We start from the raw sequence: 27,438 nt of genomic DNA on the forward strand, positions 1-27,438 counted from the left end.
TCACCTCCTCCATCTGTTTTCAAGATCTTCAAGTGTTTTCCACTTTCCTTTTCTGCAACAGCTTTGAAGTTCTTGAATGAGACAAATGCTTCACTTTTTGTTTTCAATACATCCACCCAAGTCATCCTGCTAAATTCATCTACAAAAATGATAAAGTACTTGTTGCCTGAAAGTGAAGGAGTTTCAAAAGGGCCACATACATCAGAGTGAACTATTTCCAAGACTGATTTAGAAGTCATCATTTTTTCAGTCTTGAAAGAGTTTCTTGCTTGCTTTCCAATCAAACATACCTCGCATATTTTCTCTGGTAGTGTTGTTATTGGAAGACCAGAAACCATTTGTTTGATTCCTAGTTGATGCAGGCTTTTAAAGTTTAGGTGCCCCAATCTTGAGTGCTAAATCCAACTCTCATCTCTAGTCTCAACTGAGCTCATGCATTGATCTTCTGCTGCATTGAAGCTTACTTGAAATGTTCTATTCTTGGAAGCTTTGGTTCTCAAGATTAGCTTCCCATCAGAGTCAAACAGTTCAAGTTGGCTATTCTTCATGAGAACATAGAATCATTTCTCAATCAATTGACCTATACTCAGCAGATTGTACTTCATCTTTGGCACATAGAGGACATTTGATACTATTGCTTTTGATCCATTCTCCCTCATGATCACAATACTGCCTGCTCCTTCTGCTGATAGAGAACTATCATCTGCAAATTTGACTCTACTTCTCTTTGTTGAATCAAAGTCTTTCAACCACTCTTTATGATTTGTTCTTTATGATTTGTCATGTGATTTGAATACCCTGAATCCAAGTACCAAAGTTCAGAGTGTGATTTTGTTGCAGCATCTGTAACCATTAGATTCAAAGGTTCTGAATCTGAGTCTTCTTGAGTTGTGAGTGCCTCATCCTTATGCCTGGATTGCTTGTTTTTCTCATTGCCACATTCATAGGAGTAGTGGCCTAGTTTGTGACAGTTGAAGCACTCTACCTTGCTCTTATCAAACTTCTTCTGATTGTAGTTGAATTTTGATCTTCCTCTTTTGTCAGAAGATTCAGACCAATCTTGACTTGTTTTCCTTCAGTTAAGACTTTGTTTCCCTTTCCACTTCTTATCTTTTCTTCTATCATCATCCTTGTGAATTGCTTTTAAGGCTTGTTCTGCTTTCTTCATTGGATTTCTCTCAATCAACTTTAATTCATGTGCTTCCAAGGAGCTTTGCAATTCTTCTATCTTCATGAGAGTGACATCTTTTGATTCTTCAATGGCAACAACTATGAAGTCAAATCTTGGAAGCAAGGATCTCATTATCTTCTCAATAACCATTGTATCTGTTATTGCTTCACCATACCCCTTCATCTGGTTGGTTATTGTGAGAATCTTGGCGAAGTATTCACCAACCTTGTCACTCTCCTCCATGTGCAATAGCTCATATTGCTTCCTTAGTGATTGAAGTTTAACTTTCTTGATCTTGTCCCCTCCAGCATGACTTGTCACCAATATGTCCCATGCTTTTTTGGCTGTCATGGCATTTTGTATCTTCTTAAAGTGAACATCATCCACACATTGGTGGATTAGAAACAAAGCCTTGTTGTCTTTCTTTTGTGTTTCTGATTGATCTAGTGACAAGACTCCATCTTGTACAACCTCAATGACTTCTTGATACCGAAACAAAACCTTCATCTGAGTTTGCCATCTATCCCAATTCTTATTGGTAAGAATAGGAAGCCCCATTGCTTGAAGATTATTGATGTTTCCACTCATCTTCTCTCACTGTTCTGCTTCTGTCAAGCTTCTCCTCCAACTAGTTGATTCACACACAGCTATCTCAACTCCCTTTCAACCAGATTAGCTTCTGCAATTCGATTCGCACAGGACCTTGATTTGCCTTTGCTCTGAATACCAAATTTGTTGGAACGTTTGGCTTGCCACACAACACCAAACCAGAACCAGAAGAAAGAAAGATGATTAAGAAAATGAAGAGATTAGAGTTAGAGAGAAGAAGAGAAAATTAACAATGAATATTCATCAATCTCATTCAAAGCAAAATAGAAACTTTCCTTTTATAGTAAACCTGTCATAACTGATTTTCAAACAGATTTCCTAAAATAGTAAGTTTCAACTATCAACAACAAACAATTACCACTTGAATTAAAACCTATCCAATTTCAACAGTATGTAGTTATAAAAAGTGAGATATCAACATTGTTGAGCCAAATGCTGGATATATAGAAATATATGAATGTAATATTACTTGCCCCATTGGAGAGAGAACAAGCTTTGACTAATTGGAGCAACACATTAAAATAATAATGAAAAAGTGAAGAATGTGAAGGAAGTAGAAAATCAGTACAGTGAGTATGAATGTGGAGGCATTTCAATCTTCAAGGACAAAAAAACGGTGGGTTGCATTGTAAACAGAGATAAGCTGAGACCATAATAATAGAGTCGCAGGTTGATAACGCTCTTGTGAAAATACAATACTATGAACATGGCGAGCCAACAGTTAATATATAACATTATACTTTATAAAGATATATTGATATAATAATTATAAAATGTTTTTGTAAATATGTATGTATATTTTATATATTTAATAAATATAAAATTAAAGACTTTTTTTCATTTATATATATAATAAAATATCTTATCATATTAAGAGATAACTTATCTCTTCTATCCAGTCAAAATATGACATGTATGTTATTTTATTTAGTTTTAAAAATATTTTTATAGAAAATGATTAAATATGATATATATTATGATTTTACTAGTTGAAAGAAATAATTTGTCTCATTATACAAGGAAATACTTTATTATATATATATATATATATATTTATATAAAATACTTTACTTAAATTTAACTTATTTATTTAAGAAATACGTGAATCAAATTACTTAATAACTAGGCAAAATTTGAAGGAATGAGGAATTAATTCGACACATGTAGAATATCAAATATAAAATTATTTAAATTGAGTATATCTCTAACATTTGATGTTTTTAAAAGCCTAATATATTTACGTATTTAAAAATCTGCTATCATGTTTTTTATTTTCTGTATATCATAAATAAATAATAAGTAGATAGTAAATGTCTTAGGCTTTAATAAATTTCAAATATATTGTTAAATATTATTAAAAAAACTATTAAATTATTCGTGCATTTGCATGATGTGATATTTTTTTGACGAATAGTTAAGAACACACATATTATACGTATATTCGCATTGCTAAAAATATATGTTATTTATGCATTCAATTCATATGATTAAAACATATATACTATCCATACATTTGTATTGTTAAAAACACATATCACTCATATTACTAATGTAAGTACAATTTTATAAAATGATTAAATGTTATTATTATTATTGCATTTTTAAATAATATACCAAGTAATCAACATTGAGCAGGGTTATACTTTTATCTCGTGTGAGACAATGTATATTATGAAAGTGGTGTAGACGTGTTATGAGATAACGCAACAAAACTTTCTTTTATTATGTAGTATATAGATATTTAAGCCTATCTGTATATTAAAAGGGTGTCACCTACTTTGACCTATGATATTGATGTAAGATGATTTTACTTTCTTATTGCTTAGATATTGACTCTATTTAGATTGGTCCAAGTGTACTTTGGTAGTTTGGATTATATATTATGCTGAAAACGTCCATTGTCTCTTTCAACTTGTCATCTCAGTACAAATCTGTGATAAAGCAAGTCAAAGAAGAAGAACAAAAAGATGTGCAATTCCGATGGTAATTGCAGGCCTTTGGGATTCTTACTGGGTCTTCCCTTTGCCTTTCTCTGCCTCGTTATCTCAATTGTTGGAATAGTTATCTGGATTGTTGGGTAAATTACTCCTTCCCCCTTTTACTTCACTTATATTAATTTTGATGCTGTGATCTCTGATTGGTAGAAAAATTGAAACTTTGATTATGATGATGAAAATAATTGCAGATTGTTGCTGACAATCATATGCCCCTGCTGTTTGTGCGTGACGGTAATAGTGGAGTTTGCATTAGTGTTGATCAAGGCTCCACTTCACGTCATGGAATGGTGCACTTCTAAGATCCCTTGCTGACCCTACCTCTTTTCCTTTTCTAAAATCTGTTTTTTTCTTCATTGTTTAATCTTTTCATTTGGATTTCGGAGTGGGGTTTTTCAGTTATTCATATTTGTATGGTCTTTCTTTTTGTTTATATGGATCGAGACAAAAATAATAATTCATTGGTTATGAGTTATGAAGTTGTTCAATTGAGTACGAATAAACATAGATGTATCATGTATATGAAATTCAAGTATGAGAAGTGTTAGTTCAGTAATGGATTCTCGCTCCTATTTTTTCTTTCTTATATTATGAACTTTTGGGGACTGGTCCTGCTTCTTGTTGTATATAATCAAATGAAAGAAAACAAAATATTACTGTTTCTTAGACTTATTCAGGATTGTAATATTTTTTGTGAAATGATTACTAACTTTTTCCATCCATGTCACTGTCAAACATAAACTATTTGCAGTTAGTGTTGTGCGACTTTTTTTACCACAGCCAAATCTGGATAGAATGTGTACATATTTGTTTGATTTTGCTTCCTGTTTTATGATGGTAATAGTTAATCACATATCTTATTTCTACTCCAATTCTTCCACATTTTTCTTTGAGAACAAATAGAAGGTAAAAAGTTAAGAATGCAAAGTATTTAGGACAAGACCATATTTGTACTACTGTTTAGAATTTACAAAGAAAAAAGTGATTCTTATTATTACAACTCCATAAAAACCGGAGATCCTTATTTATTTAAAATTCCATTAAGTGGAACTTTCAGCTAAGTACTGTATGAAAGGTTTCCATAGTACAACTCCAAAATCATCAACATACTACTATTCACGTTTAAACTCTCTCTTCTCAGAAGGTACATGTGAGCCAGACTCAATGTTCTTCCTAGACTCTGTTTCACCTTCTCCAACTACAAGCACTTTGGTTGTCTCTGCAATTTCTGCTATGGTTTCACCTATGGCACTCAACACTCCATCCCCTTTTCCCTCTTCACCCTGTTGTTGCACTCTCTCAGCTGGTTTAATCATGGTTTCTCCAATCTCAGCCACAGTTTCACCTACAGCTCCCAACACCTCGCTTCCTCCTTCAGTAGCATTATCCAATGACTTCTTCATTGTTTGAGTAGCATTGGTAACAGTTTCACCAATGGTTGTCATTGCCTCAGTTTCTTTTCTTCCTTGTTGACCTTGTACTTGGCCTACAACTTCGCCAACCTCACCTTCCCTTCCCCCTTCAAGTTGTTCTTGCCTTCCCCGAAAGGTTGTCCCACTGATGTTCTCAAATGGTTTCTGCTCCGTATGAGCACCATTGCCAACAGTTCTTCCCTGATGACCTTGTGCTTGGCCTACAGTGTTGCTAATTCCATATTCTCTTCTTCCTTGATGTTGATCTTGCTCTCTTTGAAACCTTTCTCTACTAATGTTCTCAAATGGTTTATGTTCCCTTTGAGCAGCATAGTCTTTCTGGCCTTGTGTTTGACCTACAGTTTTGCCAACCCCACCTTCCCTTCTCCCTTGAAGTTGGTCTTGCCCTCCAAGAAATCTGCTTTTGTCACTGATATTTTCAAATGGTTTCTGTTCCCATTGAGCAGCATTGTCTTGCTGACCTTGTACTTGGCCTATAGTTTGGCCAACCTCACCTTCCCTTCTCCCTTGAAGTTGCCCTGCCCCTCCTTGAAAGCTTTTTCCACTAATGTTTTCAAATGGTTTATGTTCCCTCTGAGCAGAATTGTCTTGCTGACCATGTAGTTGAGCTATAGTTTTCCCAACCTCACCTTCCCTTCTCCCTTGAATTTGTTCTTGCTCTCCTTGAAAGCTTTTCTCATTGATGTTTTCAAACGGTTTCTGTTCCCTTTGAGGAGCATTGCCTTGTTGGCCTTGTACTTGACCTGCAATATTTCCAACCTATATAATAGGGTTGGACATAAATATAATCAAGGGCACAAACATGTTATTCCCATTTCTCACAATAGTTCCACTCCAATGGTTGAATCAAACATGCACTCACATACATAATGAACAATGTAGAGAGACCATAGCAGTATTCTTATTTGAAGTAAAAGTATACATCAATGAGCCATGGATAGAAATAAAGACCTGATTTTGAGCTGCTCTTTTGGCCTCTAATTCCCTCTCAACTTCCTCTTTCTTCCTTGCTGTGTACTCCTTGGCAGTCTCACCAGCTGTTGCAGCTAAATTTTTAACAACTTCCAGCGATTTCGCCCCAAGCTCATAAGCCTTCTGGCCTGCATACCCTGCTGCTCCCTGAACAACATTGGCTGCAGCCTTGGTTCCTTCCACAGTCTTGTCAGCAGAATAATTTGCAGCACTCCACCCGGCCACTGCAGCCTTGTCCTTCAAATCTGCAGCCATTTTGCCTGCATATTCAGCACCAGTCTTGCCAGATTCTACACTGACATCTTTGGCCTGCACTGCTTTTTCTCCAACATACTGAGCAGTGGTGCCAGTAGCAGACTTGGCCTTTTCAGCTGCTTGGAAAGTGTAATCCTTGGCCTTTTCAGCAATTGGTGCAGTATAGTCCACAGCAGTCTTGGCCACACCAGTAATGGTGTCTTTTGCTGCAACATAGCCTTGTTGGCCCTTCTCTACTGTGACATCCTTGGCTTGAGCAGCTATGTTCCTTGCTTGTGCTGCCTTCTCCATTGCAGTGTCCTTTGCTTGCACACTTTTTTCTTGTGCTGTTTGAGTTGCACCACTTAGTTTCTCACTTGCTGCTTGTTTTGCTCTCTCATATCTCTCCTGAGCAGCTGAAATTGCATCCATTGAATTCTGTTGAGCTTGAGCCCTATGCTTGGAAATCTCTTCCAAGCTAGATTCTTCACTCCTCTTTTCACTCTTTTCTCTACCTTCCAATACTTCTCCTGTTCCTCTTCCTTTCTGTTCACCTCCTTCCAATCTGCATGTTATCACTGCAGTTACACCTCCAGCCTTGTCTCTACCCTCTACTACTTCTTTGTCCTCTCTTCCTCTTCCTAGGACCTCACCACCACTCAGACCACCCTTTACATCTTTGATTTCAGCTCTATCTCTTGCTTTAGCCTCTCCTCTACTTTCCATTGCTCTTATTGCTTTCTCTGACTCAACTTTTCTTCTTTCAAGTTCTTCCCTCTCCCTTGATCTTCTGGCTTCTTCCCCTAAACCCTTCCCTTCAGCCTTCATTTCAATCTTCCCAACATTATGAAAACCACCACCGTCTCTTTTTGCCTCTCTGTCTCCAACTACATTAGCATCCCTGGTTCTATCAGAGTATAACCCTCTTTCTTTCTCCTTGTCAGCAAGAGACTCCAAGTGAGTTCTCATTTCATGAGCCTCTCTTGCTCTCCCAACATGCTCTTTTCTGTTCTCACCACCACCATGCATGTGTTTCTCCACATGAATCTCTGTCTCTACTTTTTCTCTTCTTGGCATTTGCTCAGATGCCATTGTTTTTGTTCTCTTTTTTCTCTCCACAAAAACCTGAAATGTTTTCTTTCTTTTTGGTGTTTGCTTTGTGATTGAAGAAGTGGATTGAAAAGGTAAAGAGTGTGTTATTTAAAAGGGGCCATGGCGGTTTGAAGAGGTGGACAGTGGCTGAGGTTTTCATGGGCTAGGACATGTGGTATACCACATAGTGACACATCTATAGGCCTGCACAAAACTGAAGCATGTATCACTCTATTCTTCAAACAAGTGTTTGGGGCTTTTAGGTTTATGATACTTGTAAACTTGGGGAAATGCCACGTATTAGTGTAGTACCTTCAGAAAGACACATGGCTCTTTTACTGGCCATGATTTGATGTTAGTTTTATTGCATCTTTATCAGCATGGGAACACATTACTATTTATAGAATCATATTTGTCATGATAGGAATAAAAGGCACAACATTGAAATCAACTGCTAATTTAGCAAAAGATATAAAGGACACACATATAGATACATAGATACAAACACTCAATTATTGGACAACAAAAACTTGTTGTTTAAACTTTAAAGGAGAATGATACGGTCTTCCTTTTCAAACTAACTTGAACAAAATTCACAGAAGGCCAAAAAGTAAAGACTTTAGCATTAGCATTAGCATTCGGCAAGCAGATATTGCATCTAGCTGAACCATGAAGCAATTACTCTTTAAGTTACCAATTGCAAATAACCTGAAACTTATACAGCACAGGTGAAAATGAAAAATGATATATTCATAGTCTCCAATTATACTGTTCAATCAATTATTGGTTTTTTTTTGTTACTCATATGACTGATATGATATTGGAGGCCACTTTAAACATATTCACAACCCATCCTCAGACTTTGAAATCCAAGGCTAACTGCAATTCAGCAAATATGGAGGATAATCTTATTGAAACCTTGAATTGTTCATATGCATTCTTTGTTAGTTAATTTTTATTTAATTTTTTTATTTTATAAAATTATAATTAGGTAGAGGATAAACCATTACTTGCTTTATGATCCGAAAGTTATGAGTTCCAATTTCGGAAACAACTTCTTTGTTTGCAAGCATAAGACTACATACATTACCTCCTAAAACTCCACCAGTTAGGTAATAAACGTGTAAATAAACAATCAAGATGTTAATGCTTAATAGCCTGCCCTAAAATAGGTAGTATAATGAAGAAATGAAGCATAGAAATTAGAAATGCTCAAGTTTGCAACTTCACACCCAGTCCTCTTTCTGCATTTCTATTGTCATCCTTTAGGAAAGGGAGTTATTCAACAATGAGCCACCACCTTTCCAATTTCCACAACATTTTTCAAATTTTAAAATGATATTTGGTACAATTGAAGGCAAATATATGCCAAAAAATCTACATTTACAATTTGGAGCATCAAACCTTTTTATTGTCCAATTAAAAGAAACAAATTGCCAAATGAAATTAATATTTCCTAAAGTTGAAAACAATGGGTTTTCCTATAATAAACAAAGTATGTGTGCTCCCTTCAACCAAGAAGAGCTGCATATAGAAGCTCATTCCAAGTATCAGGAAGTCCTGGAAGACACCAGTGGCTGCAATCTGTTGCCATAACTCCACTATAGCCTTCAGGATGTGCATCTTTTCTGTACTGTGATAGAGTGGTCACATCTAAGAAATATACTGGCTTTGTTATTTTGTTCAAAACCTTGTTTACAATAGTCCAAGCCATTGGTTTCCCTGCAGGGTACTTCAAACCAAAGAATGGTTGTTTCTCTGTCATGCATGATTTTGCTGGTTGATTCCAATCTCTCCCCCTAACACCAATCACATTATTATTAACATTAGATTATAGATATAGATTAATATAGTAAAGTTAATTGTTTAGATTGTAGGAGAAATTAATAACTTACTGGTAGTGCACAGGTGAAATTCCTAAAAAGAAGACTTTTGTTTGTGATGGGTTTACATTCTTTTCAACCCATCTAGCCCAAGTTGTTAGTCCTTTGTAGTATGCAATAAAACGGTTCATGTCTTTGAGCAACTTACCATTCACCTCAACATAATCCCACCTGCAAAGAAATGACAAAACGTATATTAGGCTATTATATTAGCAGGAATCGAACAAAATGATATATTATCCTACAAATTTTCTTTTAAATCCTCTTATACCATATGAAAAGAAAATAACATGCATCACAAAAATGATATTTTATTTTATTAATAATTAATTTACAAGTAATACATATTACTTTTTTATAGATAAGTCGTACGAGAATTTGGTAAGAAAATATATTATCACTCTTTATGTGAAATGATGATCTTACGGCTGGGCATTTCCAGTGTGGGTCCACCAATGCCACGTGTTGAAGATCAACACGTCCATCCCTCTCCATGCATCACCACTCTTGATTGAGTCAAGCTTCAAAACTCGTCCAGCTTTCTCACGGTCAAGGTCAACGAGGTATGCTGTGCGGTACAGAAGTAACTCAAGCCCATAGTCCTGAAAATATATACACAGCATTTATCTTGTGAGTAAATACTTGATATATTATATTAACACAAGCATCCCCTCTTTCTTTAAAATTGTCATTTGGGAAATCTCCAATTAAAGTAAGCTTAGTTCCTAAGCAATTTATCTTTCAGATTGTTTTCTACTCATGTCTTTTGTTGTCATTATCAAGCCTCTAAAAAAATTATGATTAAAAAGATAGCTCAACATGCAAGACTTCTATTATTGTATATGTACCCTTAGAATTTATTATCATCATGACATTTTACCTTTGTGCCAATAATGATCCTACAATAATAGAATATATGGCAAAACAAAACGAGGCCCCTTCCTTATCATAATTCACAAAGAAGTGGTCCAAGTTTTTACACATTGTGCAGTTTACTAAATATATGGGCCAAACCACAAGTGTCAATTTTGACTAAAGTACTATTATGCAGGTATACCACTAGTTTAATGTTCAATGTTGTAATTATAATTTTATGCTATTGTGCACGTTAATCAAATTGCTCCAATTCAATTTTATTTTATATATGCTATTTTGCACTAATTAATCCACATGCAATTATGAATAATTATACCTATACAATTATATTAATAGCATCATAGAAGCTTATATCGTAAACAAACATAATGGAGAAGATAATCAGATTTTCTGGCAGGGCAAAAAGAAAAGCTAAATATCAAATTATTCTAATATCTATACATTATTAGTATAATAATGTATACAAATAGTTAGTTTATCATCCATAATTTATTTGTATTACTCATATTTAAAAGTCAACAATGATAATATATGAAGGATTGATCATTCAATATAAAAGCATCATTAATAATGGGTTTGTTGAGTACAATTAACTATTAACATTCGTTGTTTTTGCTTGTAAGTTAGTTAGAGTTAATGATGCTAGCTGTGCATTACAGTCCAATATACTTCAACCCGAGAGTGATGACAAATGAGATCATTGCTAATAATTGAGGCATTTCTGTGACACATTTATTTATATAGCAAAAAGATTTTGATAAATTGGGGCATAAGCAAAAACTGAAAAATAAATAAACAAAAAGGGTTTGAGGGTTTTATGCGAAAGAACAAGAAAAGGAAAGCAACCCTTGGAAAATACGTTAGTTTAAACAAATTACTATGAAGTAAGCAAAATGTCCCCCTTTGCACCATGACTAAATGAATATGTGGCAAATGAAATTCCACGTGTTATAGAAATTAGTGACTAAAAAATATTACTTTTTCTATTTTATCTAGATAAAGAAAATAAAGTATATCATGATATAAGAAGATAAATTATATTCTCTAACTATTAAAATCATGATAAATATTATATTTAATCACTTTTTACAAAAATATTTTTAAAACTAAAAAAATATAATACATAACATTTGTTCTTTTCACTAAGTGTATCATTCAACGAATAGTTGTTTTGGGTGTATCACTCTCAAATGTCGCTCTTTATTAAATTTATCTTTATAAGATATTTAGTGACCCAATAACGCCTTAAGTCATTATACCATTTCCTTATCCATAAGAAAATTATTATCTACATTTGAATTTGGTGGATAGTAAAGTAACAGAACAGTTCCACTAAACTATCTTAAGACACAAACATTTATTATCCCTTAAATTCATAATCAGAAATGTCCCCATAAAAGGGCAAACTTCCTATCTTTACTGCTCAGATCTTCACAGTAATAATAACACATAAAAAAGTGCAGAGAACCAAGTTCTGAGCTCAAGGCTTATGTAAACCCAAATAGATCAGATTTTGGGGAGATAAATTTGAGTCAAATATGGAATTGATTCCAAAGTTTTCAATTTTGAGTTCAAACTTGAAGGCATATATAGAAAATGACAGCACTTGCATGGAAAACACCTCAATAAACCCCCCAAACAAAAGCATTGCCTGCACTACTTTTCATTGCAAAAGTTTCAATAAAATGGAAAACAAAAAAAAAACAAAAATATTTGAACACTCTTTACAAGACAACCGCATAAGAAATTGTGTTATATTATAACGTCTGATTTATTACTCTCGAATACATTTCATTATAACATGATTAGTGTTACCATATATTACTAACAAATATAAAAGAGGTTATTCAATTATCATATTTTAAACATTAAAAAACTCAAGAGAATAGGTAAACCCACCTCAAATGTGACTGAGGAAAGTGCATCTCTTTGTCCATACGTGGTTCTGGATTTTGGGGCCCAAGCATGAAGCATACATGCCAATGAATTGAACTGGTTTAAGCTCAATGAATCACCGACAAACATAACCTTCTTCCCTCTATATCTCTCCAAAAACTTCAACCCATTAAACCTACACAACAACCCAATTAGCCACCACCATCACTGAACAAAGAAATGCTACTTGCAAATATATTTTTAAATTAATGAAGTAGGTATAACTAAAATGTGTAAAAAGATAATGTACAATGGTATTACTTTGGTGCCTATTCATAACTTTCAGGTAGTAAATTCAAAGACAATTTACTAATACAAATGTTAAGATGTAGATATAAGAACTAATATATATAACAATAGTAATAATATAATGAAAATAACAATTGACTGTCATAAAACAAGGCATGTTTGGTTACTTATTCATGGGGTTTATTACCTTGTCTCTAATATATATATAATATATATATATATATAGAGAGAGAGAGAGAGAGATTGAATGGTAGATGTAAAAGTAGTAGTACCTTGGCAAGGGACAAGAGAAAGGTGTCCACTTATATTTCTGGTACAGTTTATCAGGGCGACCATACTTTTGGCAATTGAACTGTGGATCTATGAAGGGACATGAAGAAGGGTTATAGAGTGGATATGAAGCGTCATAAACCCATTTCCCACTAAACCAGTTGCATGTTCCTGCAACTTCTCTACCTCTCAAACTGCTTCTATTACTCAAGGAATCAAATTCCTCAGCTTTTGTTTGGTGAGAAAATAGAAACAGAGTTAACAACAGAGCTTGTAGCAGCATTGTCAATAACCCCATTTCTTGGGTTTCGATCCGTTCCCGTGATTTTTCGTTTGAATGAAAAGTTGTCCTAACTAAGAGCTTTATATAATGTTTATGTGAGTTGTTTTTGTCTGCAAGAGAGAGAAATGTGGTGGCTTCAGAGGGTTCCACCAATCCACATGGAAGGTGAAAACAGAACAACTTGCATCTTCATTTTTAAATATTTTGGGAAATTGATTCTTATACCTTTGCTAAAAAATTATATTACCACACACATGGGACATGGGTCTTATACAAACAAGACCGATGTTATTTCTATACTAAAATAAATGAACATCCTTAATGGATATACAAGTTTTTGTTTCTCCTTTTATTTTTATTTTTAATAGTAAAAGTATTGCCTCTCCATAAGGTCTTTATTCAAAATCAACAACTGCACGTTCTTTTTTGGTACGGGGAAATTGGAGGAAAACAATGTTGATTTGATTTTTACATAAAATAATAAGTGCAATGATGGAGTGAATGGAGCACAAAATAACCTGACAGAAAAAGAGTTATACACTGCATATGAATTTTATTCGAATAGTTTAACTTTTTTCTTTCTTTTCCTGGTAGTTCAAATAGGATAAATTAAATATCATAAGCACCCTTGTGGTGTTATTTTGTATAAGATTATGGTACTTTGATTCTTTGGTATGAGAATGTTACTTTCTGTCCAGTTCCAGACCCTGACTCAGTTGCGTGACTTGTGATTTTTCAATTAACTCTGCGGCTGCAAACCAGGTTTGACCTCAGGACAGTGCTCCCTCATTTTCATGTGCCTTCCTTGCTTTTGCTGCACAAAAAAACAATGCTACTTTTTACTTCCATTTTCAAAATATTGCTTTCATTAGGGGTTAGTTAAACATCTCATTTATTTAAAGTGAATGAGAAGGAAATGGAAGAGTTTAGAGTGATCTCACACACATATATCACAATCAAATATTATATTTTATATTCTTTCTCTATGGAACTAAACTGGCAAACATAGTATGGGAAAAATGTTGTTTAATATTAAAGAGACATTGTATGGTGGCAGTGGGGTAGAAGGAAAGAGAGTTGGAGGATGCAAGATTCTTATAATAGTATTTTGATGTTCACACGTGCTTTTGTTTCAAATGTAATTTTGGCTGAAAAATTTATACGAGAAAATATATATTTTCTTCAAATAAACTCTTTGTTTAGTAAAATCTAAGCCAAAAATGCAAATATTGTGAATTATTAGGTCTGTAGTTGACCTTTCATTGAGTGACAAGAAACTCTGAAACTGGATAATGCTATTAACGTACGTTTTTGTCGTTCTCCATGTGATCGTTCCCTTCCCTCTTCGCACAGAACCACATACAACCCAAAAATGAAAATTGAAGTTAAAGGAAAATGATATATTCATACTCTCTCATTTCGTACCCATTTTACGCATGTTAAACGATTTTTATACCAAAAACAATTTGGATATTATTATTAATGATAAAGAAGTATAAAAGAATGAGCAAAAAAGTAAGAAAATATAACTAATCCTAATATTGATCACCTTTCCAAACTTGGGTTGGGTGGAGTACATTGAAAGCTAAATAGTTAATGAAGTGTCAACACTTTTTTTTCTTTTATGAAACTTAAGTATTCTTCTTTCAGAAATCCTGAACACGATAACATCAATATGGAGAATGATTTTTTTTTTAACATAATTGTATTTTCATAGACTTTAACTTGACAACAATCTTGTCCCCATTTGTGATATACTTTCAATTACCCTCAATTAGAAACTTACAACTTAACATAAAGATAAATTACTAGCAATCAATAAAGTTTTTCTTCCTAAATGGTTAAACTTCAAATCGGAATACATGGAATGAGACAGAAACACATGGAAAGAAGATTTCATTTTCTACTTCCTTAGCTAGCATAAGTGTTAGGACTTAAACAAGAAAAGTTTAACTAAAAGACTAATTTATTATGTGGAAAAACTTTATGGTTAAGTATCATGTAAGGTTGTTATACTTCTCAGTGTGAGATTCTTAAAATAGTATTCACCTCATTCATTCATTCTAGGCAGAAAAGATAATGTTGGGAACTCAAAGTAAAAGTAGAAACTAGAAACCATGTAAGTTTAAACCCTAGCTTGGTTTACGAAGAGTACTACTAGTCATAATTATGTCATACTCCAAAACCTGATCGAATGAGATAGCTAGGTAGGACTAGGAATCCAAGTCTACAAAGACGACCTTTCATATATCAATCAAACTCAAGAGCTACGTATTAATGCATGGTATAGCTATGTGCTGTTAATTTGCATTGATTATTGTATGTCTCTTCTACTTGTCTGCTTGTATAAAAGGAATCACCATCATGGATTTCCTTCTCATCAACACGAGAACTGACTCAGAATAAATACTTGTTGGCGGCTCTTAGCCTAAGGGCATGATGCTGGTGAAAGTTTTTTTTTCATTTTTCTCTTTTTATATACTCATTACCCCTAACATCCTAATAGGCTAAATATCAAATAGTCGATTCTTATAAGTTATACTTTTAGAGGGATAATCATACAATCAAAAGATCTTTACCTATATACAGCTAGCTTGGGGCATAATCCTTTCAATTATATATATTGACTTGCATTTTCAAGTTGGGGCATGTGGGTCATAGACAGCAAAAAGTATTAATTTATCCAAGTACTGTCTCCCCTGCAATTTATAATAATCTTCTGCGTAGTACAAATTAAGGTTTCCCATGCAATTTATAATAAATCTTTTGAGTAGTATCCTTCAATCATTTGTATTTCATAAGTTATCAACCACTCTCCTTAATTTGTATTTCATCAAGAGGTAAGTATTCTCTCTCAAGAGATAAATTATCTCATTTAGTCATTGAAATTATGACATATATTCTATTAATCATATTTTACAAAAAAAAATCCTAAAATCTAAAAAATGGAACACATATCATAATTATTTTATTGACTATAGGAGATAACTTATTTCATAATATATGATATTTTATTCTTTTTTCTAAAATCATTATTCACTAATAAGACTAATTTATTTTTTCTTTGTACTAAAGTATTACTGATTTTCTCTTTTCAATCAATTAATGTAGTAATATTTTGGTAACAAAATTAATTAACATATATAAAAAAAAAATTAAAGAGTCATATAAAAAGGACAAAGAAAACCTGCAAGGAGTTTATCAAAAGGGGAGATATCAAACACAATAAATGATGAGTTATTTTATATATTTGTTGAAAAAAATGAGGAAACATCTCCACAGCACACATAATGGAAGAACAGAAAACATCACATTTTATCCTATTCTATTACACATCAAACAATTGGGAAAGTGATATTGAACATGTTTTAGTTTCTCAATCTCCTACCCTCTACAATTTCTTTGGTCAATAACGGCAGCCATATTATCCAACAATTAGCTGTATGCATTTATGAACCTAACTTGATAAATAAGAAAAGACATGTGCTTTATGGTCACAACCAATTAAATATTAATGGTGGATTAGGTGGTCAAGTTATTCCTAAGCTACAAGTTTATTCTTGTTTGAGATGACAGCTACTTCCCAGACTTAAAATAACAATGTTAATATAATACACCAGGATTAGGGAAGATATTTGGTTTCAGAATAACTCAACCTTTTTTCTTAGAAAATAGTTGAACTTTGGACCTGGGCTTTATACAATATCCACGATCCAACAAAATTTTATATTATTAAATCAACTCTTGTGGCCTAATTTATCATTTAAGATCGTTACATTCTTAATCTCATTCTTAGAGGTGGCAAAATTATTCATAATCCACAATCCATCCAAAATAAATCCATCAATATCCATTTATTAGAGCCAATGAATATAATTCAATGGACAGTATTGATAACGGATGGATTCAAATTCATCCATTATACCTAATGGATATCCATGGATATATCTATTTGGAGGCTATTCAATCCATCTAGAAAACCAAAATTCAAAAATAATTTTCTTTGTTTTGGAATTTCATTTAATATTTAAGAAAACTAAATTTCATTTAATATTTAATTCAATGGATAGTATTCATAAAAACCATTTGAGGTAGTATTATGTTTGTTGTTTGTATTGTCAATTTCATTATTTGAGGCCCACTGTCAAAGGCCCAGTTTACTTTTCTAGAAATTAGTTTAGTTAATTAGTTTTCTTTTCTTTCACCTTTGTATATGAAGGTTTCATCATCATCCACTGGTATTCAATTCAATCAATAACATAAATTCTTCTTCCTTATGATCAGAGCTCTTAAATCCAATATGGTATGCTCTCAACAATAGAAATGTATCTGAAACTTGCTATTCTCATTGGTGCAACAAATGAGCAATATTTGTTACAGATGCAGTCAAGATGGAGGTGGTGCCACCATTGACTTAATTGAGGGGTCTAGTAGTATAAGGCCCCATTAGATACCTAGAATGACCAAAAGGTCATAAGTGTGAAGATATATGACTGGGGGTGTATATAACAAGCATTACTCAACCACAGAAGTTGGTGTTTACCACTCACTTGAAGAGACATTTTAGGACTATAAAACAATAAGATATGCAATTAACAATAGCAATCATTCCAGAAAATGTAAATAGAGCAAAGAACTAGTAATATCACCATATTATAGTTGTAGGGATATAAATCTTATTGGCATCTTGAATTTCAAGAAGAGCATCTCAACCTCTCCTACATTAAGATTATAGAGTGGATGTCATATTTGTAGGGATAGTAGTCTATTTTGCACAATTTAATCATCACAGCATTTAAAGAATCTCCCACTCAGGTTCAGACATAGTAGGAAACAATAATTTCTCTTGATTCTCCAGTAAAGTTGGATCAGAATTCTCCATGCAATCTCCCTTCACTTCTTCATTGTTCCCATGCCAAAGTGCAAGCTCCTTATACTCTTGCTTTCTTGCAGACTTCTTAGATAAAGAAAATGATGGCCTCCACTTCTTAAAAGTGAAAACAAAATTAAGTCAGAGATGAATACATACCAAATAAACTAGAGGAAGGAGAGGGGATTGTGTACCTTGTTAGTTTTTAGGTAACCGCCTTGCTTATGAACAAGTTGAAGCTCATCTCCGGTCACCATAACACAAGTTTCCTCAAGCTTTAGTTGATCTTGTTGCATTGCTTTATGGTCTTGTTCTTCAAAAGTATCAATCTTTGTTACATCCAAATTCATTGTATCTGAAATTTCTTAAACAGTTACTACTATGACATCAGAACAATATGCTTAATAAAATCTATGTGCCTAAGCATATAGGGATACGGATTTTGCCACATGCCTAGATAGTTGTAAACAAACTTCAATCCTATATCGGGACTTCCTAATTTCAAATGAGAGAGTTGAAGGAATTGCAACCAATTCCATCCTTAAAGCCACTGCAACATTCAGTTTACTATGGTTTTAGTAACTTCCTTTACCATTCAGCATAATTTATTTTCAAATGAAAAAGAACTCAATTTCTATGGAATAATTGTTTGTAACTTTGTAACCTCTCAAATAAGTCAATCAGGGATGTGTAACTATATATTTATGCAAAATGCAACCATAGAAACCGACACGATGATAAACTTCCTCAAATGGTCCTTAGGCTAAAATCAGCCAGCACCACTGAATAATATGTATTAATACCTAAGGTGAGCAAGTGATTTAAATTAGTATGTATACTCAGTAACTACTTGAGAATGATCTGAATTATTACCTTGATGAGATAGAAGCACCGTGCTATAACAATCATCAGAATATATTGTTCTATCCATATAAAAACCTACCAGAGAAACAATACACTTATTAAAAAACTGATCAGAATTCAACAGTGATCAACCAAAAACTGAGGGGAAAAGTGAAACTATAACCGAGATACTGAAATACTCACTATCTGGCTCTCCAAATAGTACACCAGAGGAATAACATGTATTCATCTGTTTCTCTCCATGAGATTCAACTAATACCGGATCATCAGGGATTTCTTCAGTACTAGCATTTTTAATTTCATAACAGCAGTCTGCAGCAGAGGCAAACAGCAGTGTAACTTCAGTTGAAGCTGCTTTTGAATCACTCACTGGAGAATTTTGATTTTCATTTGAGAGGTCACAAGATTGTGATGTCCTGCATCTATTTGGTTCTGCCAAAGTGATTTCATCAGATATCATGGTTGCCACCATTTTTTTGTTCTCTTGGTTTTCATCAATAGCAAGATCTGATTTAATGTCCATGCTCTGAACACACTGTGCTGAATGTGAAATGAAATTGTTTCCTTTGACGGAATCTCCAGATGATGGTGTGACCACATTAGTCTCACAAGTCCCATCATAAGATGCAGGGTGGATGGTATCATTATCCACATCATGATTAATCCTTGAATCCTTGGTTGTTTGGTTTGCGTCGGCCTTTAAAGGTGTTTCCTTGAAACCTTGATCTGGCTTCTTACAGAACCCAGCATAAGTATCCTGATCTGTATGCAACTCAGACGCTACATTTTCATCCAAATCACATGAAGATGGAGGAAGTAAATCTTGCATAACATCTGCATATAACTTTTTAACACTTTCACTGACAGCCTGCATCTGATTCTCGATGTAGTTAACTGTATCCTGTTCCAAAAGAACAAACAAATATATGGAATATAGTGACTGTTAAGACTGTCAATTAATGGCAGGGTATGATACTAGCAGTCCCAAAAACAGTTTAACCAATTACTATTAAAAATCGAGATCATACATCATAGATGGCAGGAGAAATATAAGATCATAGTTGCAATTAACAATTTTGCATTAACTTCTCATGTAAATTATGCATACAATTCATTCGTAGTAAAAATAAAACATAATAAAAATGATGACCTAATGCACGAGACTCCCACCTAGTGGGGTACAGGGAGGGTAGACACCCCAGTCGTACCCCATAAGCAGAGAGTCTGTTTACTGGGAAAATAAAACAAATAATCAATGTGCAAAATCCTAAGCACTAGTTTTTTCCCCTCAACATTTCACTATATTATGCCCCTAGCATTCTGACTATTTAATTTACTGCAATGAACTGGGAATTTACACTTAATGCCTCACTAAAGGGCAGCGCTCCAACCAGCAAGAGGTGCTGACCCCTTTGGGCACTTGCCTGGTGCCTTTGATTAGGTACATGAATAATAACCATGGCTTATGGCACTGCACTACGGTAATTTGAGTTGTTTTTCCACATTTGAAACCAAAACCAATGTTTATTGATAAGTTGAGGTTAAATAAGAACAAAGTCATACCTGGTAAATGATGTCTTCTGCCTCGAGGCAGATATTCTCAAACTCGTGGTACAGGTTTCCAACCCAAGTCATGCCTTTTAAATCCATAGTAATCATAATATCTTTTCTGAAGTACTAATTTGTTCTAATATTGTTCCACTTGAATAAGTTTACAATGTCTCCTGTGAGTCCTGTCTCAAACTTGGTTCTAATCAATTATCTGCAAGAAATCATAAAGAAAACTTTCAAATTTCAACAGAATTGTTTGTAGTGATCTGCATAGGGCCTAAAAGTACATTGACCAAGGAGTATAGTCATTCATCACAAACACATTGTAAAAATTTGGATGGCAGATAAATTCTAGACCATAACACAATTAGATTTAACAACCATTCATCAAAAACCCAAGCAATAACTAAAAGTCAATCAAACAGGTACTTACCTAATATAAAGTACCAAACTTTAAGGGAATTTAGGTTTAAAAAACACAGTACACGTTTAAATCTAAACTCCCAACTTTAAACCCCAATATCCCAGTTTCCCACTTAGTATCTTCCAACAACACAGGGTCAGCCTATAACTCTATCTTCAAAGTAAAACTAGGCCCTTCAAGTAATTTAACACACAAGTGCAAAATCTGAATGCTTAACTATTTTGTCCAAAAAAGGTGAATTTCAACATAAACATGTGAAATTTCAACTTTCCTTGATCAAAACTAAAGCAAGGCAAGAGGATAAATTGCATCAAAAGACCCACACCAATATGGAAAAACTCTTGTTAATATATTTGTGATACTTTTTCTTATTTAGTAATTAACAGAATTATTAGGATAATTGAAGGTGAGGATTAAAACATATTCTATTAGCAAATAAATGAACTTTTGATCAACATACAAAAACCCATTTGGAATATAGAATCAAAGAGAAGCTGGTTGGGAAAAAAAAAACTTACTTGCTGTTGGAAAAAGAGAAGAGAAAAGCAATCAAGCAATTAGAAGAGGAGTAATCATAGCATATCCAAATTCCTTATATATTTTTTGAAAGGGATAAAAGAGAAAGTAGAGTTGAACACGAAAAGAGAACACTTTTGATAAACTCTAGAAGAATGAGAATTATGACTTGTGAAGAAGTGTACGAGGAGGTGGAGAAAACGTAAGCACCATAGGTTCAGCTTTTTATAAGCCCTACCTTGATGCCCACGCTTATCATATGTATCTCTCCAAGAAAAAAAATACTATGTGTTTATCTTCAATTTTTTACTCATGATTTTGTTCTATTAATCCAGATTTAATATTTATGAATAAGATATTGATGGGATAAAAATTTGTTACAAATTTGATATGATGAGGAGATTGATCATATAATGGAAATATTAATATTTGTTATAAGATATTACCTCTTAAAATAATATTTCTTGAAACTTGTCAGAGCTCATATCACTTTCACTATCACCATTAATATTCTCTATGACTATTATGGTATCATTAACATTTTCACCATCAATATTTATCACAATTACCAACATTATTATTGGAGGTGAAACTAGAAGAATCTAGGATTGGATAAGTGTAATTGTGTAAATAACTAAAAATCCGAAAGCTTTTACCGAAAAACCGTATCAGCTATATTTTTTATCCCTTATTAGATACAAAGTGGCTTTTATACCTAAATTATAGTTGTAAAAGCAAAAGTAATGTTATTTTGAGCTGGATAGTTTAATTTGTTGAAAAATTTAAATATAAAAATGAGTCATGAATTATTGTAACCTCTTATAACATTTGAAAAAAAAACTACTTATGAAAGTTAGCTTTTTCTGAAGTTACAAACTTTTTTTAAATTTTTGTTTACCAGAAACTTTTATTTGTTATTAAGCAATAAGATACCCAACAAATTGCAAATTGAGTGGGCTTACTCTTAATCTTAACTATTAATTTTATGGATATCTAATGGTTTAGATTTACTCACTACTTAAAATTATTGAATTTCCCTAGAATTAATAGCTAGGATGAGAAATAAATTAAAAAAAAACTTAATTTTGAAGTAAGTAAATCTAACAAAGTATAAGGTTGTCATGGGAAATATTGATCAGAATGCCACAAACATATATAAACTACTCTACTTTGGACTCATTTGTGCATAAAAAAGATTTCAAGATTGTGATAGAAAGTAGATTTTTATTGATTTTGCATGTAATGCAAAATTTTACAATTAGAAATAGATTTTTTTGTGCATGATGCTTTTGTCCACATATTTTTATCAAGGCCGTCACACATTATATCCTTTTCAATATACTAAAATATGTATAAAGGAAATTTTGTCAAAAAGGAAAATAATTTTTTTATTGGGAATAAATGCATTTACTTCCATTTCTTAGGTTGAGAATAGTTTAAATAATTTTCGTTTTAAAAAATGACATTTTAAAAAAGTGATTTTTAGTTTAAATAAAAAGTCATTTGTTTAAAAGAATCTTAAACAAACGGATCTTTATCATTTTTAAATCTCCAAAATACATCTTCAAACATTAAACTTTGCAAAAGAATAAATGGTTTCCATAATTCGTTGATCATGTGTTTTTAAAGTTGGATAGACTTTTTTTATAATCAATACATCTATGAACTAATTCTCTTAAAGATTTGCCATTGCTCTTCCCAACAAAAACTCCTAACAAATTAAACATTTTACCAATATGATTTGTAATGATGTTGGGGATTACATAAATGTTTAGGATCACCCACAAAGTTGGATCATAAAGCATAATTTATTTGGCATAAAAAACATTATAAAAAGGTAAAATGGTAAAAATATATCATGAAACCTTGTGTTGAATGCAATCTTCTAACATTTCTTACGTTTTGAAGTGAAAAAAAGAATATAATATTATTTGTTTTGAAGAGTCAATCATAATTAAATATAAATGTTGGATAATAGATTAGGTGGAAAAATGCTTGTCCTGTTAGCATAAATTGTTTTTCAACCACTGTCATGTAAGCCTTGTCTATCAAGGAGGGAGAAAAGAAAAGGAAAGATAGGAGGAATATGATAAAAACAAGAAAAATGGTAATGCTCCTCTGTCATTAATATGACTAATTTTTCATTGTATAACAATTGATAAATACACTAATTCATGTAGAGGATACACAACTGCTAGCATAAATTGAGACATAAGAAAATATTTCAACATAGTTTAGTAATAATGGTGTGCAAATTTCCTAATTATGCAGTTGGGTAAGAAGCTTGCATTGCAATGCCACAAAGTCCTTCACTAGCAGCCACATCCCTTTGCATCCTAATGTATCCTTCTTCACCCCACTCACTTCCCCATGAATTCTTAACCAACCAATACTTAGTTCCATCAATACTAACTCCATAACCCACAGCAGTGACACCATGATCCAACTCAGTGTCACAACTACCTGTGAAGACACCACTTTTGTAAAATTGAAAATCAGAGCCACTTGCATCAATGGCTACAGAAATGGGTTGATTAGCCACTGCTTTTTGCAGTGCCTGCTCGTTGTTTGCAGGGATATCTTCATACCCAGTAATGGTAGCTGCATGGTTGGTTGCTTCATTTGCATTGCATGTTCCATCAACACCCTTATAAGGGTAATTGGCTTCAGTGGTTAGTCCATGATTTTTTATGATGAATTTGAATGCATCATCCATTAGACCACCTTCGCAGCCTTGGTCAACACCCTTTGTATCACAATCAACTAGCTCTTGTTCAGACAATGAGATTAATGTTCCGGTGCTCAACTTATTGATTCCTTCTGTTGCTGCAATAGCAGAAAATGCCCAACAACATCCTACAAGGTACGTAATTTGAAACTACAATTAGATAACAATTCAATCTTCACTTGTCATACACATATTATCATAGAGTTATTATGATATTAGTCATGTAACCAGCTGTCGCGCCTCGATTTTCGATTACACGACTGTATACTTACCACACTGGCCTTGGTCCTTGACGGGTGTCACTGCTCCTTTTTGTCTCCAATCCACCGTGGATGGTACTGCAGTCACATTTTCATACTTAAAAGAGGTTGTCCTTGTGATTGAGGAACACATATGCCCCTTGAATCTATTTCTGGTGGCAGTAAACTCCTCGTTCTTGAGGTCTGCAAATTGATTAATGCCTAGCTTGTATGGTTTATTTCCAGCATCATTGAATGATTCTATGTAATTCACATTTTCTTTAAATATTCTGAAGCGATTCTCTCTTTCTTGGGGGTCCTTATAGACTTTGCCATGGCGAATCATCCATTGTTCATGCCTCTCATAAATGGAGGCATCTTGGAGAGTTCGAGATGTTACTTGGAAAGCCAAGAACACAAAGCAGAAAATCAAAGGTAATGAAATGTAATGGAATTGGTTTTTGGCAACCATTGTAGTTAGTAGCTTGTATGATAGTGGAAGTAACTCCTTAAGGTTGCTTAGTGAGAAAGATGTGTTGTGGTAGTACTCAAGAGTACTTGTCCTATTTATAAGAAAGTTCATGTTGAATTGTAAGCATTTGTGGTTGTAGTTTTCAACTCAGAGCATAAAACATCTTTCTCTTTTACGTGCCTTTGAGAATTTGATGATTAAGACCCTCGTGTAGTTTCAACAAATTACTTGTCAAGCATAACGTAGAGGATAAGATATGTGGTGCAAGCATAATGCAAAGCATGACTTCAAAACAAGCCTAGTATACAATTAGGATAGATTTGGACAAATTAATGTTAAATGCCCAACTTATGCCTTCTTTTACAACTGTATTATTAGTTCTATACTATTCAAACTACTTTGAATTATCATGTTCTGAATTTTAGGTAAATACTGAAGTTCATATTGATGATTTGATTATATATATGTATGAATGATCCAAATAAGAATAATTATCATATAAAATTGTCACAATACTAAATCAAAATCATACAATCATATATGAATGATAAAAACTAATTAGCTAATGGTCACATAATCACTAAAAAAATTATGTGGTTTATCTTTTAATTATTACAATTCAAATAAAATTTGATAAACATATTAGTTGTTCTCTTTACTCACATTAATAATTATTAAAACTTAGCTACTTTATATACATACATAACATTAATTGTATCTAGATGCTATATTTATTATTAAAATTCACAAATTTGTATATGTATAATCAGTCAACATGTTTCAATTTAGGTTGATGAACACCATGTATAAATAACAAGTTCTAAAAAAATAGTTTACAGGGACACTCACTAAATTATTTTTTACATGGAAAAAATAAATAAAAAATCAACAAACTATGAAGATTAAAAACTATTTAAGCTGTCATATCATTATAGAGATTAAAAATATATTTAACTCAATTTCACTAAACATTTTAAAAGTGAAATACCGAATTTTATTATACGTTATTTTAATTCATACTTCTGTAGAAATTTCAATTATCAATAAACTACTAAAAACCATCTATTTAATATTCTAATCATCTATAATTTATATCACCCACCCATTTACTAATCAAGTGCAACAAATGTTATGAAAGCTGTTTTATTCCACACAACGCCTTGTCATTTCTCTGAAGATAATAAATCACTAATTCATGGCTAACAAGGACAAATGTATATTTCTATGAAGTATCCTATCATATCTCGACAAAATATCATAACATATCTTATCATCAATTTTAAATCGGACAAACTATATTAAAATATAGAGTAAATATTTATTTGGTATTTAAAAAATTTGGCATGTATCAATTTATTCCTTGAAAAGGCAAAAATCAAACAAATACTCAAAAATCATAAATATGTGTCAAAAGATTTATTGTCGGAGTCATAAAAATATTAAAAGAGACAAATTTAATTTACATTTTATATTTTTTTAGGATCATTTTATATTTTGTAATTTTTCATACATGAAATTGATAGATTTAATTTTTTTTAAGAAGCTGCTGGATATATTGTCCTGGCATTTAGTTCTATTATTACCCAAATAATGCATCACCCGCTATTTAAGAAAAAACATTAGTAGCAATAAAAAAAACTAATGAAGTTACCCAATTTGTTTCCTTGGGTTCAATTTTCCAAACCCCAAATTCACTCACCGCAACCCAAAAAAACATCACCCCACAGCAATAAATACCACACGACACACACTCTCTCTCGTGTCACAAAACAAGTATTCTCTTTCGTTTCAGAAGAAAAGAACCGTCATCGATCAAGATTCTCCTGTAACAACAAACAATGCGTCCACCACTGAAGAAAATCGATTTCTTCCAAGGAGACAAGGTCGAAGTGTGCAGCAATGAACCCGGGTTTCTTGGATCATACTACGAGGCTAACATCGTATCACGCCTCGACAATGGTCTCTACGTGGTTTGTTACAAGAATCTTCTAGAAGATGATGAGTCAAAGCCATTAACAGAGACCATTTACCCAAAGGAGCTTCGTCCTGTTCCACCCAAGATTCACACTACCCAGTTCTTGCCATACGAAAAGGTCGATGCTTTTGACAACGATGGATGGTGGGTCGGTGAAATCACGGGCAGAAACGGTTCACACTATTATGTTTATTTCACTTCGAGTAATGAGGAGATAGCGTACCATTATTCTAAGATAAGGGTGCATCATGACTGGGTTAATGGGGAATGGGTTTTGTCTAACAAATCATGATGCTTCTTTGTTGTCTAGAATCTAGATCAGTGTTTTTGTGCTTGTGTTTATATTTTATTTTAATCTTTCTTGTATTTGATAGGTTTTTTAAGACAAGAAGTCAAGAACTATAGCCTTGTAACTAATTAGCTTCCAGAGAAGTGGTCCCTTGTAATTGAATCCGAATAAACTTCTCATTTCAAGCACAACTATGTCTTTAAGTTTTGATTTCTTTGATATTTCTTGGTTCTTTTTTTCTTTTCATTGTGTATATATATTATTTAATTTGGGAATGTTGTCTTGTTAATTTACTAGGAGTGTTAATTGGCAATACCAGGGGCTGAGGTGCATTTTGTTGAAAAGTCCTTCAGACAAAACAGCAATGGGAGTTGGTTGTATTAGTGTATGCACGTCAATTGTTTTTCTTGTTTTTTTTAAATGACTACTTTACCTTTTGGTTAATCCAGATGGTTTATTATAATGAATCTTGAACAAGAATAAGTCAATGCGCTCCTTTGGACACAAAT

The 27,438-nt window shown here is 33.0% G+C and overlaps 7 protein-coding genes across 14 annotated transcripts in view; 1 reads left to right on the forward strand and 6 right to left on the reverse strand.

Moving 5' to 3' along the window:
• LOC109352849 overlaps window positions 1–338 on the reverse strand; it is a 911-nt gene extending 573 nt beyond the window's left edge. The window contains exon 1 of the mRNA XM_019595029.1: window positions 5–338. Coding sequence (XP_019450574.1) covers window positions 5–338 — 334 coding nt within the window. The remainder of the gene's footprint in view (window positions 1–4) is intronic.
• On the reverse strand, window positions 1,076–1,759 carry LOC109352850. Its single transcript, XM_019595030.1, has one exon. The coding sequence runs from the start codon at window positions 1,757–1,759 to the stop codon at window positions 1,076–1,078; it is 684 nt and encodes a 227-aa protein (XP_019450575.1).
• On the reverse strand, window positions 4,706–8,446 carry LOC109351859 (seed biotin-containing protein SBP65-like). 6 transcript variants are annotated; one of them, XM_019593517.1, is made up of 3 exons: window positions 6,159–8,446; window positions 5,950–5,966; window positions 4,706–5,919 (listed from the first exon to the last, which is right to left on the reverse strand). In XM_019593517.1, exons 1-3 carry the CDS (start codon window positions 7,503–7,505, stop codon window positions 4,887–4,889), a joined length of 2,397 nt encoding a protein of 798 aa, XP_019449062.1. In that variant the 5' UTR covers window positions 7,506–8,446; the 3' UTR covers window positions 4,706–4,886. The 6 variants fall into 6 exon arrangements, with proteins under 6 accessions (XP_019449062.1, XP_019449063.1, XP_019449066.1 ...); XM_019593518.1 differs by having other exon boundaries at window positions 4,706–5,966; window positions 6,159–6,474; window positions 6,520–8,036; XM_019593521.1 differs by having other exon boundaries at window positions 4,706–5,260; window positions 5,543–5,966; window positions 6,159–8,032.
• Window positions 8,788–13,119, reverse strand: LOC109351863 (protein trichome birefringence-like 39). Its single transcript, XM_019593528.1, has 5 exons — window positions 12,721–13,119; window positions 12,164–12,335; window positions 9,815–9,990; window positions 9,401–9,559; window positions 8,788–9,304 (listed from the first exon to the last, which is right to left on the reverse strand). Exons 1-5 carry the CDS (start codon window positions 13,014–13,016, stop codon window positions 9,016–9,018), a joined length of 1,092 nt encoding a protein of 363 aa, XP_019449073.1. The 5' UTR covers window positions 13,017–13,119; the 3' UTR covers window positions 8,788–9,015.
• LOC109351862 lies at window positions 17,645–26,331 on the reverse strand. 3 transcript variants are annotated; one of them, XM_019593524.1, is made up of 7 exons: window positions 26,317–26,331; window positions 21,229–21,447; window positions 20,299–20,497; window positions 18,919–19,636; window positions 18,745–18,810; window positions 18,066–18,226; window positions 17,645–17,988 (listed from the first exon to the last, which is right to left on the reverse strand). In XM_019593524.1, the coding sequence occupies exons 3-7, from the start codon at window positions 20,392–20,394 to the stop codon at window positions 17,797–17,799; spliced, it is 1,233 nt and encodes a 410-aa protein (XP_019449069.1). In that variant the 5' UTR covers window positions 20,395–20,497; window positions 21,229–21,447; window positions 26,317–26,331; the 3' UTR covers window positions 17,645–17,796. The 3 variants fall into 3 exon arrangements, with proteins under 3 accessions (XP_019449069.1, XP_019449071.1, XP_019449070.1); XM_019593526.1 differs by having other exon boundaries at window positions 18,066–18,205; window positions 18,742–18,810; XM_019593525.1 differs by lacking the exon at window positions 26,317–26,331 and having other exon boundaries at window positions 21,396–21,414.
• LOC109351864 (senescence-specific cysteine protease SAG39-like) lies at window positions 23,362–24,759 on the reverse strand. The gene is made up of 2 exons (XM_019593529.1): window positions 24,227–24,759; window positions 23,362–24,082 (listed from the first exon to the last, which is right to left on the reverse strand). Exons 1-2 carry the CDS (start codon window positions 24,663–24,665, stop codon window positions 23,490–23,492), a joined length of 1,032 nt encoding a protein of 343 aa, XP_019449074.1. The 5' UTR covers window positions 24,666–24,759; the 3' UTR covers window positions 23,362–23,489.
• LOC109351865 (DUF724 domain-containing protein 3-like) lies at window positions 26,399–27,154 on the forward strand. The gene is made up of 2 exons (XM_019593530.1): window positions 26,399–26,435; window positions 26,466–27,154. The coding sequence occupies exon 2, from the start codon at window positions 26,504–26,506 to the stop codon at window positions 26,930–26,932; it is 429 nt and encodes a 142-aa protein (XP_019449075.1). The 5' UTR covers window positions 26,399–26,435; window positions 26,466–26,503; the 3' UTR covers window positions 26,933–27,154.

The sequence above is a fragment of the Lupinus angustifolius genome, chromosome LG07 (assembly GCF_001865875.1).
Source record: "Lupinus angustifolius cultivar Tanjil chromosome LG07, LupAngTanjil_v1.0, whole genome shotgun sequence".
Taxonomy (NCBI): Eukaryota; Viridiplantae; Streptophyta; class Magnoliopsida; order Fabales; family Fabaceae; genus Lupinus; species Lupinus angustifolius.